This window comes from Arvicanthis niloticus, chromosome 5 (genome assembly GCF_011762505.2).
Source record: "Arvicanthis niloticus isolate mArvNil1 chromosome 5, mArvNil1.pat.X, whole genome shotgun sequence".
Classification (NCBI taxonomy): Eukaryota; Metazoa; Chordata; class Mammalia; order Rodentia; family Muridae; genus Arvicanthis; species Arvicanthis niloticus.
The window spans coordinates 77,867,760-77,888,916 of NC_047662.1; the positions used below are offsets into that span (position 1 = coordinate 77,867,760).

Sequence of the window (21,157 nt, forward strand, 5' to 3'; positions counted from 1 at the left end):
CATTCCTAGGGTATCTGATAGGAATTGGAGGGCACTTTATTTTAGAATGTTCATGAAGGTTACTTGAAAGGTCTATCAAATGTTAGGCTTAGGATATCTGGGAATTGGGGCCTATGATGGAACTCTTAACCATGCATGTCCCAGCACATTTTGTCCACACACTCTGGCTGAGATGGCCTGGGCCTGTCCTTGAGAACTGGATAAGCCTTCTTGAAAGAGAATTAACGTCTCCTCCCATGCTGGAATCGTTTCAGGGTGCAGGAAGAGGCAAAGTCAAGACAGCAGCTGCTCTTACAGAAGGACAAGCTGCTTCAGTCCCTCCAAATGGAGCTTAAGGTGTATGAGAAGCTGGCTGAGGAGCATCAAAAGCTACAGAGAGGTACTGTGTGCTCAGGGCACGGCCTGAGACATCTCATGTCTATGACCTCACCCTAGCAGCTGGGCAGTGGGCATGGGAACCCATGGCTCACAAGTCTTAAACTCAAAATTCTCCTGCCTTAGCCTTCCAGGCATATATCACCAGTCTTGACTTTTGTCCAGGCTGAAGTCTGAACTCTTCACATTCTTCATTTCAACTTGTTCTTACTTTACCAGTAACTGAATCAGTTACTGCCTCTGTAAGCAGGTCTGTCAGCACCTACTGTGTGTTGCTGGGAGAGCTAAACGAGAATATATATTAAAACATCCTAGCCACATTCCTGGCACCTAGTAGGCATCCAAGAAACAAATTTTGTCTTAGTTTTCCCTTCATTGAGCAGGTATTTCCAGAGTGCCACTACATGCTAGACATTGCTCTAAGGTGCTTGTTAGCCTTGGTTCGCTCTGCCTCCAGAGAATGTAGATCTGAGCACCTCAACTCTAGGGTCTAGTGTTTGAGAAACAATTCTGAGGCACAGTGGGGGGCTTTCTAAAACTAATTTTCCAGATGGTTTCTCCCTATTGAAAGTTTATCTAGAAAGGGTCATCTTGCAGCTTTCTCTTCTTCTCAAGTTGCTTCTCTTATTCTTGCTATTGTGCCTGCCTTTTTAATATACTGTAGCCCTTAAAATCATCCCCTTTCATTCTATAATTCTGGTCCAAATAGATTTTATTACTACTAGACATAATTTCGGGGTTTGGTGTGCAATTTGCTAGGCTTTTATGGCCAGAAGTGAAATTAATTTTCAGCTCTTACTTAGCCTGTGGAATAGCAGCAATTAAGTCAGCCAATATTTTTGTTTTTAAAGTCGAGTTGTTTTTTTTTAAATTGTATCTAGTTCTTAGGAGGGGGCTAGATGGTGGTGGTGGATTGAAATGCCCTTGAGTCCCTTTGATGGCTGACTTTTGATCTTGTGAGATATCAAGGCTTCCTTTTGCATATGTCTACAGAGGTCCGAGATGAGGCATGTGGAGAAGGCCGGAAAGGGCTGGATCCTTTCAGCAACCTGCATGGCCTCCTGACAGAGATACAGGCTCTCCGAGACCAGTTAGAAAGGAGCATTCAAACTAACAACACACTGAAGAGCAAGCTGGAGGAGCAGCTATCACAGGGGTCAAAGGAGGCCCAGAAAGGGGCCCTCACTTTGGCTGTTCAGGCCCTGTCTGTCACTGAGTGGTCCTTTCAGCTGGACAAACACGGTAGGGAACTTGCCTCTTATCGCTGTGTGGCAGTGCAACTGTACAGGTCGATATGACGTATGAGCTTCTGCCTGCTCTCAGCTCTCATCTCAACACCGGTGCATAGTCTCTGACTGACTGGACACTGGGTTCTCCAGCAGTGGAGTTTGGGGTTCCAGCCACCCGAGCAGCTATCATTCTTGTTCTGCTTATCTGTTTACTTTTCCCCACAGCTCACCAAGGCCAAAGAGGCTTTTCATTCTTTTGCCTTGGTTTTTGTTTTGTTTTGTTTTTGTGATAGAGGGTTTTTTGTTTTTTGTTTTTTGTTTTTTTTTTTAATAGCCTTGGCTGTCTTGAAACTCACTCTGTAGACTAGGCTGGCCCCTAACTCAGAGATATACTTGCCTCTGCCTTCCAGTGCTGGGATTCAAAGTGTGTACCACCACACTGGTTCTCTTATTGCCCTTAAATGAAAACCCAGACTCCTTACTCTGTCTTTTAGCATCTTATATGGCCTAAGAAGCCTCCTAGAAACAGGTGGGTCTGTTTTGCATTTGCTTGTGGACTTGTGTAAGTCTGGCAATATCTAGGAAGGAGCAGAGGACAAATCATCCTTGCTACAGACCCAGCAAGGACTGGAACAAACCAGCAAGTGGTCATAATGGGCTTTCTGCCAAATGGATTGTTGTTTGTCACCTGAACATTCCCCTGTTAATTTGGAGTTTTACTTTTTAAAAAAATGATAACATGGCTTTTGCTGTTATGCAACATTTTTAGGATAAACCCACTCTGAGAGTCTCAGAGGCTGGGGATATGTTTTATGGAAACATCTTTGCTGGAGTACCATCACTCTACACCCCGAGTGGGGCATGCGTGGAAGAAGCTTACATGGGAGATCCCAATATCTGAACTTACTCATTGCTCTGCTATTGGCATGCTGGGTTATCTCTGTCCCTTGATCCTTTTCTTTTACAAACAAACTACAGCCTTGTTCTGACCACTGTGCTCTTGAGAGTTCAGTGGCATCTCGAGCATGAGAGTGCTTCCTTATTACGTAGCATCACATAGACCCCCAGTACAGTGTTTCAGATGCATTATTCCCAAGTCCTTTTGCAGGTAACTTTTTTTCATGTTCAGGTTACTGTAGCAGCTTCCACACTAACTCCTCCAGTATATAACACAGACCTCGACCTGACATCACCCCATCTTGAGAGGGTCACTTAGCCTGCAGATACAAGCCCTGCATCCTGCTATGTCCTTCCCTGTTCCCAGGCCTCAGCTTCAGGAACTGTGTCTTCTCCCTGAATGATGACTCATTCCTGTGTCCTCGCACCTGCCCAGTTCTCTGCTTGGCTTTTGTTTTCCTCCTTCCTATGGGACACTAAAAAAGTCTTAACAGATTACTCAGGAGTTAACTCTTGAGGAGACACATTGGGGCCAGCCCCCCTCACCTGAGTGCCCCTTCTCTCTTCTTCCCTCCCTTCTGCCTGACCCTAAGATGAAGTTAACTGTTTACTGTTCTGACAGAGAGGGCTCTGGGCTTGGCAACTCTGTTAGCTGGTGTCTGCACAGGTTACCAAGCAGGGAGTAAATGGAATATACATGGTACTGACTACAGGGCTGGTATGCAGGGAGGTGTGAGCAAGTGAATGTCATATTCCTGAAATGGATGGATGCATGTGAGGTACTCTGCTGTATTCTCATTCCATCCTTTTCTAGTACTAGTGATGGTAAAGCTCAAATTTTCCTCTCTTGCTTTGATTTTTTTATAGATGGCAACAACTGTCCTGAGGCCAGTGATAATTCATTTGATCTATTTGAATCCACCCAGGCAATGGCACCTAAATCAGGTACAAATTGGGTAACTGCGTTAGTGTTGGGTATAACATTAGGGCTTTTAAAAGTAGACGGAAAGGATGTCCTGGCATCCTTGGCTGCGTGAGCAAGAGTTAGATTAGTATCTCTAGAAGATAATCTCTATGCCACTGAGTCCACAGTCCACTGTGTTAACCAAGCACAACTTCAAAGGATGTAAACTTAAGTTGTTAAACTGAAACTACCTTAGTATGTATTTCAAGGACTTCGAGATCCAGCTTCAGGAGTGCTGTCCAGTCTTGTCCCTGTGCAGTGGAGTGACCACACAGATGTGTTATCACCTCTAGGCTGTGCTTTAAAATGCTCGCACTTCCTAATTTTCCACTCTAGGCCCTCTTACTTCCTCAAGACTCAAGGATGCAGACTTCTCTGTAAAATACCTTTCCAGCCACCACAGTCAGAATCAACCAAGTTAAAAGGCAACAAGATTTTCTATCTGCATATGGCGTCCTGACCAGTCCAGTGTGTGTCCCGTCTCTAGGAAGCCTCCTTGACTTATCTCTCCTTGCTTAGACTGTTGCTTTCCCTTGAGCTCTGGCTGACTCTCTGCCTCACTGTATTTCCTGCAGCCTCATTAGACCCTGAGCTATTGGCTTGCAGGTGACAGCAAGGCTCATCTTGGCAGTCTAGGGTCTACTACAGAGTAAGTGTTCAATAAACATTGGTTAAATTGACTTGAATCTTTGCCCAGCATGGGGTAATACATAGCTGTAGGCACAGAGCCAGGCCCCTTTGCTTCTATGCTCTCTTATCGTAACTCTGTGAATACAGTGCCACCCCAAGAAGACCTAACATGTTTTTGCTCTCCTTTTGTAGCTTCTGGGACTCCTCTGCTCTCTGGAACTGATGTTGACTCCATCTCTTGTGACAGTACCAGTTCTGCCACCAGCCCTGCTTGCATGCCCTACCTGGTTGCTGGCCACCACGTGTGGGCCAGCAAGAGTGGCCACCATATGCTGGGCCTGATTGAGGACTATGATGCCCTCTATAAGCAGATCAGCTGGGGCCAGACACTGCTTGCCAAGATGGATGTTCAAACCCAAGAGGCTCTGAGCCCCACAAGTCAGAAGCTGGGACCAAAGGTAACCTGAGTGCCAGGCTTGTGGAGGGAGATGCTTCCTCCTGGCTCAGTAAGCAGAGGGGTTGGACAAATTCTTTGCAAGGTATGCAGTGCCCTGGACTTCTATAAGGCCCTGATCGGGAGGAGTTGGGAAGTGTTGCATAGGAAAGCCTGAAGGTGATGCGACAGTTTGTTGCTGATCGAGGGACAGCGTGTTGATATTGTACCATGGCTACTTCTCAGTGACATACTGTACTGCTGTGTGACTTCTCATTTCTCTCTAGTCTCTTAGCACTCTTTGTCCCTCTGTCCTCTTGTACCTGGTCATTCTACCCACCCACTTATATATCACCTGGGACAGACCTGACTACTTGGCTCTGGGATTGCTCTGGCAGTTAGAAATTCTGAACTTCATACACTCTACCAAACCCATCCAGGCTGTACAGTACCACATCTGACTATGCCATACTATAATTCTACAGCCACTCTGTGATGAATGTGATTTTGAGAGCTGTTCTGCATCCAACTCAAGGTCATCTTTCTCCAAAGGCGTTTTTGTATGTATGTTTTTTTTCCTTAGAACTTCTCTGAGAAGGAAGTGATATCACTCCATTCTAGAGATGCTGAAAGCTGACAGTACTCAGTCTGTTATTAAATCTTTTGTGACAGTGATGGCTACCTGACTTCACGTCTCTCTGAGAAGCAACTCTGAGGGTTTCTGTCTGGTGGGATAGCTTCAATCAGTCTATCCATCATTGGTTACATCTCCTTCCCTGACACACTTCACTCTGACCAGGCAGGGCCACAGGCTGTGGTCCCCCTTTCCATAATGTCTGTCTTCATCCTGGTTCTCTTGACTCCTCTGACTTGGCATTTCCCATCCTCTACTTCCCTCTTTTCTGTGCTTTATCTTCTTGGAATCGTCATCTCAAGTTGCCTTTTGTCACAGACTTATGCGCCTGACAGACACAACTCATCATGTGCTTGACAGATACCAGTCATGTAATTCCTCCACGGCACTGGCTGAGATCCACCAGCGCTAGGTGGTACTAAACCTTTGAGCTCCTATTAATCATAGCTTCTGTACTCTACTTTTAGGGTTTCTTTTCCTTTACGCGTGTGTGTGTGTGTGTGTGTGTATATATATATATTATTCAGACACATACATGTGGGCAGATGTATATATGTGTGGAGGTCTGATGTTGGCATCCAATCTTATTGCTCTCTGCATTATTTATTTTTCAGTTTCTCAGTTGAACCCAGAGCTCACTGATCACTAGTGTAGTTAGCCAGTTTAGCTCAGGCATTCCTGACTCTCCATCCTTAGTGCTGGGATGATAGATGGCCACCATACCTGTCCAGTTTTTACGTGATTCTAGATCCAACTTTTATCTACGTGCTCAATCAGCAAGCACTTTATTTACTGAATCATTACTCCAGTTGCTCTTGGAGACAGTTGAGTTTCTTGTCCTATTTGCTTCGGCCTTGTGGGTGGCTTTGCTTGTTTTGTATTACTATATTTAACAATCAGATTTGCATTTTATCTTCTATCAGATGATAGGCTTCATGAAAGAAGGGATAGTGTTTTTGCTGAACATTAAATAACCACTATTTAGTCCCCTAAGGCCTGTAAGTAATATTGAATAAATTAACGTTTATAAGATTCCTGTTCTTTTCTGATTAAAATCTTTGCTTTGAAAGCTAGAAATTGTAGAAAAGCATAAAAACAAAACATCTCTTCAAATATCACAGGTCAGTACTTACACTTACAAGTATTTATATATACATATGTGTGTACATATACATATATATGTATATATACATATATATATAAACACACATATAAATGCACACTTTGAGGACATTCATAAAGTTTATCAAATAATCAGAAATATGAAGTTTATATATTTCAACTATGTGGTATTAATACTTTTTTATTTGAGTACTTGTCTTTCAGTGGCTGCCAATGAACTTCTTGGACGTAGCATGGGCTATTGTCTCTTTCACTGTTTGTGAACATGTCAGTTTCTTGTGTCATCTTTATGTACAAATCTGTGACCATATTTTGATTATGTGTGAAATGGGTTTCCCAGTTTAAAGGCTGGGAACATTTTAGGAATCTTGATAACTGTTAGCCTGTTACATTACTCCCTAGAGAGCCTGTGTCTAAAGCTTAAAGCTAGTGCTTGCCTCAGGATACCTTTGTCTTTTTTGAATAATATTCATACTTTTTGTCATTTTGCTATTTAAACAGGTGTGTACCATTACATTTATCAGCTATAAAAAGAAATGCTTTTCATTTTCCTCGTCCTCCTCTTTTTGTTTCTCTCCTCTGCACCACATTCTTTTTCTTTTGTCTTTGACACCTTTCCCCACGTGATTATATCTCCAGCACAGAGAGGGAAAGAGGTTTCACCAGGCCTCTGATGCCATCCATCCTCAAGAAGCTGTCCTTGCCAAATGTGTCAAGAATTGTACTCTGGGCTGCATTTGTATCATTAGCTCTCTGGTGGACTGGTTGGTGCTACTATAGATTCTCTTCTTGGTTTAGTTAGTTAATACTAATTAGTTAGTTAATACTAATTAGTTAGTTAATACTAATTATGGTTGCTGATTGGGTTAAACTTGCCACCAAAATTCTTTTCTAATATAGCTCACCAGTGTCATGTAATCTCAGCTCTTGCTCCTGAGACAGGAGCCCTAGTGTGAAGCCTTCTTCTGATAGTGAATTCATGCTGGCTTGTCTGTGATCCCTGTCAAGGCAGCATATGATGACCTTGTTATTTTTTGTAGGGTTCGTCCTCTGTGCCTCTGAGCAAGTTTCTTTCCAGCATGAACACAGCCAAGCTGATCCTGGAAAAGGCCTCCCAGTTGCTGAAGCTCTTCTGGAGGGTCTCAGTCCCCACCAACGGCCAGTGTTCCCTTCACTGTGAGCAGGTAGGTGATTACACATCCTCAGAGGCTCAAGTGCACGAGAGAGGCCTGCATCTCTGTTCATTCTGTCCAGTTGAGCAATAGCCCATAGGTAATGTGTCCTACCTTGGGAATGTGTCAGAGGGCGTGACACCAGAGTATTGTACCTATTCCCAAGCATTTCATTATATTGAGTGCCATCCTACTCACATTTCATACACGGGGAACACGGGGTTCAGGGCCTGGACTGAGGAGCCGATTTAAAAGCACATGTATAGGGACTCTGGATTTGTTCTTGGCTTTACAGTTTTCATGTGTCAGTTTGCCCTTATGAACCACCTAACTCATTTTCCTAACAGTGCCTTGCACTTTATCTGTCTCTGTCTAGACCTTCTGATCTGTTGATGGCTTCCATTGATTTTAGTGAAAAACTGTTTTAACTAGTTGAGTGAAAGGTCGGGAGCCAAGCGGGTGGAGCCTTGTCTTGACTTTTATCAGTAGGGCTCATATGTAGTGTCCTGCCATACTGTACAACATCCTGGCTAATCACAAGCCTCCCTGAGAGAGGAAGTTATAGCTCTGCCTTGTGGTCCGAGGGATATTTCCTACTTCATATTACTGGATAGACAACTGTTTTCCAAAGGTGAACATGAAGGCAGGAAGGCAGTTTGCATTTCAGGTCACTACCATTAGTTTTGGCAGGTCTCAGAACTTCAGAATTTGGCAATGAGGGCTTTTTGTACTGAAAGTTCCTTATGATGAGAGTGTCCTGGGGACGAATTTGGATATACTAAGTTGAAGGATGTTCATAGTCATTTGTGTGGCATGGGGTAGTCATTCGGAGCACACTTTTAGGTGGTAGGACACTGGCTGGGAGATGAATGGTAAAAGGACCTCTTGAGCTCTAGCCTCTCTGGCTTTGCATTCTCTAAACACACAGGCTCTTTTCCATTGGAGGCTTCCATGACACAGTCTACCTGCTGTGTATGTCCTGTGCCTCCCTGCTGGCTCCCTCTCATCCTCAAGTCTTGCATGTTACATAAATACAGAGGGCTCTTGGTTCATGCAAACATAACAACATCTATTTTATCAAAGCCCTTATCACACATTATAATTACATATTTGTTTGTTTAATGCCTGTCTCCCTCTGTTTTTCTTCAGGGGCTGTGTCTGGTTTTGTTCATGTTTTTTAATGAATGAATGACTAGATGGATGAATGAATAATCTCTTCCACTCTCCAAAATCAATGCCTGCTTTAAATTATTTTAAAGGTAACATGTCTGTGCTAAACAATTCACCTTCAGTGCAGTGTTTTTGCCTTTAGCAGATAGAAGCAACTGTCTATTAATTAGACAGAATTAGTGTCTAACACATGTATGCACACACACACACAAGCAAACGTACTCACAGACATACAGATAAACTCACAAAAAACATACAGACACACAACACATATACACACTGTGAGGCTATAGATCGCTCGTGGGAGTGGGTCCTGTTGGGCCGAATTGTAGGTCCTGTGTGTCTACTGTCCCAGGTGGCTCAGGGGGTGCAGAAGTGCTGGAATTTTTGACTGAGTTCACTCTACAGTGGCGCTGGGCAGACGCCAGGCTAGGGGAAGCCACTTAGTTTCCCTTTAGGGTATCCAGGGTTTGAGGCCTGCGTTCAACCAAGTACCCAGCTGCCACTCACAGCCCACCACCCCACAACACATTAAATTTATAAGCTGTTGATCCTCCTCCACTTGCAGATCAGTCTAGAGACTGTCAGTCTTTATGTTAATTCACCCTTCTACCTGAAGGTGTCTCAGGTAACTGAATATGTTCATGTCAGTATCATAGGATTTCAGAGCAGAGGACCTTAGAAATGTACCAGTGTGGTTGCAGGTGTAGTGCTAAGAAGTTGCTTCTGGGCACATTTCTTTCTCTGCCTGTTTTTCATATGGCACCTTTTGCTTGGTGTTTATGAAGCAGATTTCCAGGTTTACCGCAGTAAGCCTCAGCATGTGACAACCTCTCCTTTTCTCTGTGTTATTTATTTGCTATTTATATTTAATTCACCTCCTCCTTCAGCTCCTAACACTGCTCTGGGGAATGGGCATCAGTTTATATGAGAAATACATATGAAGGGTTACCAATATGTAGACAGATCCTGAAAGCAGAAGACTCAGGACTATGAGGGAGAGCTTGGAGGGTCAGGGGTAGAAGATGATTTTTCTAATCAACCCTGTTGTGTAGACTTTTGGAGCCATATAAAACTTTCCATAATTATAAATCGAATTTATCAAAATGGGAGAGGGGACCAATGTCTAAAAGTTCCTAGCAATGAGAAATCAGCCAGCCATACTTTTTATCTCTGGAGACATGGCTATGGGTGTGGGGAGCCCTGACGGACGGCAGTTGTCATCTGTGCAGCCATCTTGAGCCATATACCCTGACAAGAGATTTGATTACAATAGCCTACAACAGCTGAGCACACTCTGATAACATCTTGCTTTAGATACCCAGGATCTTCCCTTGGGTGTGTGAGACTTAAAAGTGTGTTGACTTAAGGGTGTGGCTTAGAGATCAGATTTAGAGACAAAACCTAAGGGCATGATTAAAGGCATGACTTAAGGGCGTGACTTAGAAGTGAGACATATAAAAGGCGAGAGGCAGACAGAAGAGTTCAGTATAACTTGGAGTTAGAAATTAGACATTAGGCACTTAGCACTTGGAAGAAGTAACTTGGAACTTGGAGGCACTAGGAACTAGGGACTAGGAACTCAAGACTTGGGACTTGGAGAGAAGAAGAAAGACTGAAGAATAAACGGGATTGAAATACACTCTGTCTGGTCTCCATTCCTCGAGTCCATCCTCACTCTCTCTTGCTGAACCCTGACCCATGGACCAGAGCAGCTTGTGGCAGTGCGGGCTCTAACAACTTAGCCCCCAAGGCTTTTGGCAGTGGGGTTCCAACATTGACAGAATGGTCAAAGACATTTTGGCCCCCAAAAGTGGGCTAGTGCAGTTCTCAACATTTCTGGCCCCCAAGCGTGGGGCAGCTCGGGTCACAACATATAGGGACAGGCATATGAGTAATGCACTGCACTGGTTTGACCAGACTCCCCAGAAGAGGCACACTAAGGGCAAAAAGACTTCCCAAAGCACAGAGCTTTCAACTGTTTTCAGTGAGTATGTTCATAGACACTGATGTTAAGAAGCTGGTCTATTCGTGTGATAAGATAGCTTATAAATTCTTTTCTTTTGCATTTATTTCTGGGTTTTGTGGCAGTCCATGCTTATGCACCAACCTGCATGTAGGAGTCCATTCTCTCCACCACGTGGGGTCTGGGGCTGAACCTCAGATTAGCAGGTTTGGTAGCAGGTGCCTTTGCCTGCTAATCCTCTTATTATAAATTAAAAAATGCATAATATTATTAGAAACTGAGAGTTTTACTGAAAGAAGAATAAATATGAAATCACAAATGCAAACCACACGATCCTAAATTTGAATTGTAGACATGAAAATGAACTCATGATGAGTTTTTTGTTTTAAAAGCTGACTGAATAACTCCACATAAAGGACTGTAAAAATAAATAAAATCAGATTCAGATCAGCAAACCCATTATATATCCAAAGGTTGATTCTGAGGCCCTCTTTTCCCCAGAGGGGTAAGGGCTCCTATAGGAAATGGCTTGTTTCAGGTTTTAAGATGAGTTTAGAACCTGTAACATCCTAGTGAGGAAGAAGGAGGTCGATCGATGCTGGCCCTGTACCACAGCATCCACTGGAAGTCTGTGAGAAGTGCAGCTTCCGGTGCCTCACTTCTGCCAGCCTGGATCAGGCCAGGCAGCTGTTTGTCAATACTCCAGCGAATTTTGAGAGCCATAGATTAAAAAATAGTAGCTGTTCCAATGTATCCAATTCTTGTTTGAATGCTGAGTCAAATGAATTACATTAAGGAAGAAGAAAAGTAGGAGGAGGAAAAGGAAGAAGAAAAGAAATTTCTGGCTGGTTATTTTTCAGAGTGTGATAGACTTTTGGGGTTGGTAGACTGAGCATACCTGTCACTACTGCTTTAAAAGTCTGGGATTTGGAATGTTTGTGTCTTCAGATTAGGCATGCTCAAATGGGACTAAGGAGTTGTTTCACTTTCTAGGTGTGCTAATGCTATCCCAGGTCCAGAAATCTTGTTAACAGATGTATACTAAAATATTTTATAAATGAAATGATATGGTCAGTTTCAAAGTCATCGTGGAGGGAGGCTAAACCAGTGTGGCCTTGAATTGACCATTGCTGGTTCTCAGTGGGTTCATTTAGGTTCCTATACAATTCTGTTGACTTTTTTAGCTATTTGAGATGTTCATCATAAGAAGGAAAAGAATAACCAGGAATAACCAAGAGAAGCCAGAAACCAAGCCAAGCACTGATGACATGTATAGCCTCTGTGAGGAGTATTTTCCAGTTCTATTTCTTGATTCTAAGTACTTACTTAATACCACATACTGTGCTTATAAACTTACCCCTTATTGTGACCTCAGTGAGTTAGGTAGTTTGCTTTTTCTTTAACTTACAAATGGAATGCATTGAAATATTAGGTAAAGATGCTGCTTCACATTTAAAAATTTTTAATGTATTTTATATTGGTACAGTTAGAATTTTTTATGCGGCATACTATAAGGTTCCAAAACATGTGTACGATGTGTAATGGAAGATCGGGGTGATTAACATACCCACTTGGGTTTCATCATTCAGAATCCTCCCAGCTAGCTGGAGTTGCACTTTTGAAGTCCCATTTTCCAGAAGTAGGAGTCAACACTTCAGGAAGTTGTATGACTTGACTCAGAATTGTGCAGCCATAAAGTGGCAGAGCTAGGCTCTGGAACCTTGCTGGCTTAGTATACTTTCTCCATGAGATAAGAGGAAGATGTAAATCCAGTAAAGCAGTAGACATAAATATTTAAATCTCCTTGTTTTAAGTGCTAGCTTGAAGTTGTACAGTGTTAGGATAGTGGTAGTAAGAGAGGACCTGCATACTCACAGCCGACACCTGCTCTTGGACAGCACCAGTGCTCACAGAGAAGGAAGGAGTTCTTTGCTGCTTGGGGTCTTTGCTGCTGTCTATCATGATAGGACTTCCTGAGCTCCCAGTAAAGAAGGAGTGTTAGTTGAAGCATGAAATAGGTATTATTACTTTAAAGAATAGATGAATCAGACTAGGGAGATGGCTCAGATGGGAAAGTACTGCAGAAGCATGAGGCCCTGAGCACCCATGTCAGTCTGGGCCTAGAAGTTTCATCTCTGTGACTTCAGTATTGAGGGAAGGGATAGTTGGCCAGTCATTCAAATGAGTCAGTGAACTTCATGTTCAAGGAGGTAGGCGGCCTCAAAATAAAAAGATGGAGAACAAGGAAGGGAACACCCAGTGTAATTCTCTGGCCTATATATGTTCACACTGGTACAAGCACATGTATGTATACATGCATATATGAATATGTATAACACACACCTCTTTTCAAAAAGTTTGAAGTCATATCCCTTGGAAATACCAACATTATTGCTTTATGCCATGTCAGTATATACAATTATGTCCATATGTGTATTCAGTTTTATGAAGAGTTACTGTTTTGGGTTCTTTTATCACTAATTATAATAATATATCACTAAATCTCCAAGCATCATTTCAGCTACAAAATTATTCTTTCTACTGTAATCCATATGCTGTTGTCTGTAGAGAGAACAATGGTGTGAACCAGGCAAACTAGGAAAGGACTATCCTCCCCCAAGACCACCCTCTTGGCTTCACTGTATCCTTTGAATCTCAGTTCTCTTTAGTGTGAAAGGTGAGCCATGGATTGCTATTTCAGTGTCACAGATGTGGAACTGTAGGGTGATGTGTCCTAGGATGTGTGGCCTATGAAATCGTGACTAGAAGACAAGTATTCCTGGGCTCCTGGCCTGCACTAGAAAATCAAAGCAAACCTAATGATGAAATTAGCATCCGTTTTAGAGAAGCACTGAAGTCTTTGTACCTGACAAGATTGGTTAATCTTCAAAGGAGGTTAAGGCAGAGAATCAAAAAACGATACATACCTTAAACATTTTAGTTTAGCTTAAACCAGACAAATGTACGTTCATTTGCCATTCTTTTGATGTTGGGCCAGGCCTTTTCTTTGAATATGGATCTGCTGATTGGAGTTCCCCATCTTTCTTTCTTTCACAAACCACATCCATAATGTATTTCTGTCACTAACAATTTCTTTTTTTTTTCTTAAGATGAAGAGGAAACTTAAGGCACTTGCACAGCAATCTTAATATAGAATTCATATAGACTATTCCTCCTACGTTTTTTTACAGTTGTCTCGCCCACACCTAATTTGCCAGCAAAGTGTTTTGCAGTGACTTGCCTTTATCTGGTCTCCTGGGAAGCATATGGTAGTTTCCATACAGGCAGCTTTCTGTCCATACATGTGGCTCACAGGTCAACTTAATGTATAATCTGATTCTGTTATTTTCTTGAAAGCACAGACATCATAAACAAGTTTGGAAACAAACTAGAAAAGATATTATATGAACTGCCAACTTACCCTATCCCTTCTTGGTAGCAGATGTGGTTCAGTGTTTTTGGTGGTGTTGGTGGTTTTTTCCTGCTCCATCTTTTCGACCCACAGAGTCAGTTCTGGCAGGACTAACTTCTCATGGAGTGACAGATTGTGCCTTATAGGAACATGGTGGTTAGGCGTATGCTAGGAATATGTCTGTTCTTAGAGAAAAGGGGTTCCCTTAGCCTTGGAGCCAGTTAAGGGAGACTGCTAAGCCACTACACAGGATGGTGGACTTAGCATCCATGCTTAACTGACAGAAATCAAAATTGGTCTTTTTAGTGTTCATACTTGCTGAGTATTGTCATGTTAAGATTCAAACATTTAAAAAAAATTAAATTGGCATTATGACTTCTGTTAACAAAAAAGAAACTGCAATGGTCTGGAGAGGTGGCTCAGCAGTTGAAGAGCACTGGCTGCTCTTCCAGAGGTCCTGAGTTCAATTCCCAGCCACTATATGGTGTTTTATGACCATCTATAAAGGGATTTGATGTCTTCTTCTGGCAAAAAAAAAAAAAAAAAAAAAAAAAGAATTCATACATAAAATAAATAGTAAATAAACAATATATTTTAAAAGAAAGAAACTACAAAAGTGTTAAACTCACCATTGATGTTTGGTTACATCATGAATATATGGTTATAGACGTGGAGATGTTTGCTTCCGTTTATGAAACAGAAGTGCCTTTGGTGCAGCATTCACTCTGTTGATTTGGGCTCTTTCTTTCACTAATTATAATCATCTTTTGAAATCAACAAATAGAGCTCAACAGCATCCTTTTTAATAGCTGCACAGTTCTTCCTTTCAATGTAAGTACCGCATCTTATTTATTCAGATTCACGGGAAACAAATCAGTTTGTTTATTGTTCTTGCCACTGGCAGTACCAAGGTGAGTGCCTGTGGAGAAAGGCATCTACTTGTGCTGATGTGAGTACTCCTGGGGTAGATGTGGTGCAGAATTGCCAGGTCAAACATGCATTTAAAATTCAGTAGATTGTGCATGCTCACCACACTGCCTCCCAACCATGGTCCTGTCAGTTTTCCTCCACCCTGGATTCTGTCCAGTTTTGCTAATGTAATGTGCAAAAGGGGCTTCTAACTTATTCAGATATTTTGCTAGAGAAGTTGAGTTGAACATCTTTTGATATTATTTTTAGTTCTTTTTGTGTAATCTGGTGTTTTGTGTTATTATATTTTTCTAATTCGTTTTTTCTTTAGATTGGAGAAATGAAGGCAGAGATCACGAAACTACACAAAAAATTGTTTGAACAAGAAAAGAAGCTGCAGACCACAGCAAAACTTCTGCAGCAAAGCAAACACCAGGAGAAAATCATCTTTGATCAGTGTAAGTGAGAGGCAGGGTAGGGTGGGGGTTGAGTTGCTGCCACAGCTACCTACTCTCTGCCTCTGGACTGACAGTACAACTCTTGCCTCACACTCTTTGGGGCCCAGGCTTTTATGACATGACGGTGCCTCCTGTTTGAGAGTGTTCTTTTGTTATTGTTGTTTTTGGTGGTGTTGGTGGTTTTCTCCTGCTCCATCTTTTCAACCCACAGAGTCAGTTCTGGCAGAACTAACCTCTCATGGAGTGACAGATTGTGCATTATAGGAACATGGTGGTTAGGCGTAGGCTAGGAATATGTCTGTCCTTAGAGGTGGGTGTCCTAGAGGAAAGGCACTCTGAGCTGATTCTGAAAGGAGTAGAGTAGACATTGTCACCTGAAATGTGGAATGGCCATCCAGGACAGGACCTGCACAGGCAGGGGTGAGGAGTAGGCTTTATGTGTGAGATTCCAGAATAGTTTTGCTGATGGAATAACAGCTGACTGGTAGGCTGAGGCAAGAAGGGGACCAGAGACCAGGGCCTTTGAGGAAAGACCTATAGTGGAGATGAACGTGGCTCCTTCCTACTACAGAGGATCAGCCTGTCATGCTTCATGTGACAGCTCTGCACAGTGTTCCTACAATGGGCTTCACCAGAGAAGGAAGAAAGGCTAAGGTCAGTGCTGGCTCTAACCTAGCCACAGCAGAGGCTATCAATAGCTGTGTGCCTGTGTTCAACCCTGCAACACTCACCAGTGTTTGGAGCCAAGCAGCTTCCAGTGGGTTCTCCAGCAGCTCAGCCCTGGCCCTGCCCATGCAGTCAGCCAGTCAGATTGCCTGTCTTGGAAGGGTCACCAATTGTACCTTCCTCGCTCCACTACATAGCCCAGGGATGCTCTCTCAGCAGCATTTCTTAGAGGCACCAAACATAAGATTGTTGCTAAGTAGGCAGTCTCTTTAACGCTCCCCCTGGGAGTCTTCTGAAAAGACTATGAGATTAGTACAGCTTGAACTGCAAATGAATGAAATTCAGTTATGGCCAGGCCATGGACTCCTGTCCAGTGTCCCATTCACAGGCTCTGAGGAAACAGGAAGCATAGTTTCTGTCATCATGAAGGCATTAAGCTTCAGGGTAATGAAGTGAGGGCCTGCTTATGACCACTGAAAGGTGGTGAGGCTTTGATTTAAGATTAAATCTGATTGGCCCTGAGGGATGTCAGTCAGACAGCAGACAAGCAGGAACAGGATTCCTGAAGAATCCTGAGATTTTTCCAGAAGCAAGAGAGCAGTTGGTGTTCCAGTCATGTCAAAACTTCCACTTGAGCAACAGTGCATTGGTTAGATTTTTTGCCATGTGATATAATCCTTGACAGTAGCAACTTAAAGAAGAAGTTTGTTTTGGCTTGCAGCTTAGAGTATGAAACTAACCAGGGTAGGAACATGGTGGTGGGACCATTTCGGTAGTCGAATTATATGACAGACAGAAGGCAGACAGAATTAGAGGGACCAAGCTATCATTCTCAGAGCCTGTTCCCAGAGGCCTATTCATACCAGCAAGGCCTCACTTTGTGACCTCTCCAAATAGTCCCAACAATTGGGAACTGGGTGTTCAAACACAGGAGTCCATAGGGACCATTTCATGCCCAAGCCATAACAGAGGGAAAGTGGAACAAAGAACCTATGGGCTGGGATCAAAGAGGAGCAGCAGGGTTTGGCATGGTCCATGTGTGTATTAGAATATCAAATGGCAGAGCATAAAGAGATCACAAAGCTTAGCAGGCAAAGCTGTCGAGGAAGGATGGATTTGAAAGACAGGTGATTATTCAAGAGACGGGATATTGTGGTTCTGGCTGACAATTCCTCAGAGATGCGGGTGACAGTGGCAGTTGTGGGCATGCTCAGGTGCTGTGGAACCTTTGGGCCAGATTCCTGGGGAAGCAAGGGTAAGAGGTGGTGCTTCCCACAGCCTGAGTCCAGGGAATAGAGCTCTAGCATAGGGTTTCCTCCGATCCTGCTGCTGATGCTGGTTTGGGATGAGGGATTTCAGAGGCCAACAGAATTCAGTTCAGATGGAGACCCTATTGTGGTATATCAGCAAATCTGACCCATGCCCTGCCACGTCCTGGGTCAGTATGTAAGGACTGGGAATGCACCCCGGTCTCAGCTTTGCCCTCCTCTGTGACATGCAATAAGGGGCTCTGATTCTGAGGAGTAGGTTCCTCCTCTCTAAACAGAGACAGTCATTTTAAACACAGTTGGCCACAGGGCTCTTGGTACTAGTTATAATCACATCTGTAGAATTAGGAGAGTGATGCCACCAACATGGGGGACAGAACAGGTCCCCCACACATGCTGCTTCCTCTTCAGTCATCTGGACATAGTGCTGCTTATGAAAATGGTTCAGCATCACTATTAGTGTCTCCTAGGCCTGGTCTGGAGCTGACCTGACCAAGGATGGGGTGAGAGTCTTGCTTCATGTTAGCTGGCATGGGTCTGCCCTCGGCATGGAACTCCTCGGTACTAGGTCCCGCCTCTTGTCTCAAAGAGCTAACTAAGTGTGTCCCATAATATTCCTAAGCTCTTCAATCAGCCAAGTCTGTTTTTGATTTTGAAGTTTCAGAGTGATATTGACATGGTGTCCCCTACCCTGACTCCTCCACATGGGGACAGGGATGAGAAAAATCAGAGCTGGAAACAATGGGTGAGACATTGGAACCTGGGACCCTACCACTTTTGAGGCACATGGCCTGACACTGTCTACTTCACTTCTGTGCCTCAGATCCTGCTTTGCCAAGAAAGGGTAGTGATCCTCTCTCACAGGATTAGGGCCTTCAGTGAGTCAGTACCTGTTGTGGGGCATGGTGGGTCCCCCAACGGGCATTTTCTTTTCCAGTCTCTGGTGGGATGGGAGAGCCCTGGGCTGAGCGTGGTGGCCCATGTATGTGCTTGTCTCTCCACTGAGGTCAGTTTGATTTGGAATGTATTCTTTCCCTCTCTGAACCTTATCTTCTCATCACAGCAGGGATTTCTGAGTGTGGGAATGTGGGTGGTGTACTTGTTTAGATGTAAGATGGACTTCAAAACGTGAGCTAACTGGTGCTTAGTGCTTGTGCTGAGCTCTGCTCACTGGGTACGTCCAGTGGCCTTTCAAGATTATTTTTAACCTCCGTGCATGACAACCTTTTCTGGGTCACAGACCCCTTGATGAATCTTGAGAAAGTGATGGTCTCTGCCGAGAAAAATTCAAAAACTTCCTATCCACACTAGAGCTGTATGTTGGCTAAGATATATTAGGTTTCCTAGGGCACATCGTGAACCCTGCAGCCAGGGGTAGGATGGAAACAGAGAGAGGCAGAAAACACCTGAAAAATTCTCTTTACACAGATAAAAATGAAGCATGCTCTGTTGTAAAGATGGAAGTAGTGTGAAGAAAAAAATTTTCCTCTAGGCAACCATAGAACAGTTATTCCAAGTAAGTGGGCAGTGGACTGTGCGCTTAGGTGAGTCACAGGTAGCCTGAGCAAGCACAAACCACGGACCTGGATTCTAAGGAACAGTAGACTTCTTGGCCATCACCATATCCTACCTAGAATGATTTCTTTTTTTCTTGTTTTTCCCTCTTTGAGCCCAAGCTAGCCTCAAACTAATGGGAATCCTCTTGCCTCTCAGCCTCTCAAGTTCTGCCTTTAGGTTCCCAATTAGGCCCAGAGACTTGGTATTTTTCTCAGCTTTAGTCTGTGCTGGACAAGAAGGAACTATGGAAGGAAGCTCTTTGTGCATGGTTGCTCTTGAGTGGTGACTGACACAGGCCAAGTGTCAGTGAGCAGGAGCCTCTGAACCTACTGATTAGCCACTCCTGTTTAGACAGAACAAGCTTGCCCTGGGGAAGCATGCTGAGCTGTTGTACCAGCTGAAGGGCAGGAGGAGACAAAATACCCTGAGTTCTTTCTCCCAGGATACCAAGAGCATGCTTGAAGAAAGGCTGTGTAAAACTGCTTTCACAGGACTTCCCTGGCACTTGGCATGGGCCTTCAAGTTTGGGCTTGTTTCCCATACTGCTTCCCAGAGGTCACTAGACTCCAGAGGAAGGTGGACACTGTAAGATTCTCCCCTGTACACTGCCACATACTATGGTTCTTCCCCAGCTACAGAAGAGGAGCCAGATGGCCATGGAGCCTGGCGTAGCCTCTAAGAAACAGAAAGCATACCCTTCTCTTTAGGTCCTTGTGAGGACTTGAAGTGTATATACAGCCCAGTCTTCCTGGTGGATAGTTTGGCTCTGGGAGCTGTTTTGTTAGTTACTAATTGCTGTGACTAAATACCTGAGAGAAGCAACTTACAGGACAAGGGATCTCTTTTGGCTCATGGTATGGGGGGATTTGGTCCATCATGGTGGGGAAGGCATAGGGGAGCAGCACAGTCTGAGGTGGTGGAATCTCATTCATGGCTTGGTGGATCAAAAAAGTCCAGAATGTAGGCTAGAACCAGAAGTAGGCTTGGCTCCAGCAGCCAGCTTTTGCTAGCTAGATCTCAGTCTCAAGATTCTTATAAGGATTATCACTAATTATTAATATGACACAACCTAAAGTCACCTGGGAAGAGAGACTCAGTGAGGGATTGTCTACATTGGGTTAGCCTGTGGACAAGTCTCTAGGGAGTTGTCGTACTAATTAATTGATGTTGAAAGACTCTGTCATTCCCTCCGTTGGGAAATTTTGAGCTGGTAAGAATAGAGAAATTGAGAAGAACACAAGCAAGCAAGAGGCATGCATGCTTCTCTGTTCTTGACAGAGGGTGTGGTTTGATCCAGGCTCCTGCTGCCTTGTGATGGACAGTAACCTAGAATTGTGAGTTAAAATAAACCCTTCTGTATGTTGCTTTTTGCCAGAATATTTTATCACAGCAACCTAAATGGCATTAGGACACGTTCCAAACCAGCACCGCCAAGTCAAGGATCATGTGTTCAAGCATGAGCTTTTTGTGAGGATGCTTCAGAAGTTGTCCAGTTGTCTGCATCCAGGCTTCCTGATCACTGGTGTGGTTTCATTCTACTCTTCTGATATCTGTGGCTCTAATGTTGTGTTCTTCTTTCTCCTCAGTGGTCATCACCCACCAAGTCCTTCGGAAGGCCAGGGGAAACCTGGAGGTAATGGCCCTTAAGTTCTTGGCACTGAGCACTTTTGGGTACTAGGACTTGGGGACATCTGACTCCATCAGCAGCTGTAATTCTCTGCCCAAAGAGTGTGAAAGTTCTGGTCTGTCACAGCTGTCTTCAGTGGATGCTCTGATACCTCTTGCAATGCTGTTTCACCAGTGAGAAGTACAGCAAGCAAAGCCTACACAGAGGCATATGTGCAAATGAATGAATGAGGGAGTGAATAAGTGAAAGCAGTCTGTGTTCATGGTCACTTTGTTCTGATGTTTACTGATCAAACTGTCTTTGTAAGAAGTTTTAAAATAGCACCTTGCTTTTAACTCTGTCAGGGATCTTACTTTGAAACTCTATGACCTAATATTTCTGTTTTTTCTCTTTCCCTTTTCCTAGCTCAGGCCTGGGGCTGCCCGTCCAGGAACATCCAGTCCCAGCAGACCGGGCTCGTGAGAAGAGCTTTCAGCTAATAAAGCTTGTGGTCCTGAGATCACCTGCCTCTGTCCTCACTGTGGCTTGTGGTGGTGAGGGAGGCAAAGGCTGCTGGCCAGAGGAAGTGTGGTGGTGTGCGGTCTGAAGATGGGCTTGAGGCTGTTGTCCCAAAGGATCCATTGCTCTCCAGTCAGGCACCAGGAAGACCTTGAACTCTGGATGCTGTG

At 43.8% G+C, this 21,157-nt stretch overlaps 1 protein-coding gene across 13 annotated transcripts in view; it reads left to right on the top strand.

Moving 5' to 3' along the window:
• Cdk5rap2 (CDK5 regulatory subunit associated protein 2) overlaps positions 1-20,986 on the top strand; it is a 176,080-nt gene extending 155,094 nt beyond the window's left edge. For 9 of the 13 annotated variants that reach the window (XM_076934786.1, XM_034503416.2, XM_076934784.1 and 6 more), the window contains 8 exons: positions 255-379; positions 1,369-1,617; positions 3,369-3,446; positions 4,288-4,553; positions 7,325-7,468; positions 15,245-15,371; positions 20,449-20,495; positions 20,895-20,986. In XM_076934786.1, coding sequence (XP_076790901.1) covers positions 255-379; positions 1,369-1,617; positions 3,369-3,446; positions 4,288-4,553; positions 7,325-7,468; positions 15,245-15,371; positions 20,449-20,495; positions 20,895-20,951 — 1,093 coding nt within the window. In that variant the 3' untranslated portion in view covers positions 20,952-20,986. The remainder of the gene's footprint in view (positions 1-254; positions 380-1,368; positions 1,618-3,368; positions 3,447-4,287; positions 4,554-7,324; positions 7,469-15,244; positions 15,372-20,448; positions 20,496-20,894) is intronic. The other 4 variants (XM_076934791.1, XM_076934792.1, XM_076934794.1 and 1 more) reach the window with 1 other exon arrangement.
• Positions 20,987-21,157: the final 171 nt, after the last annotated feature.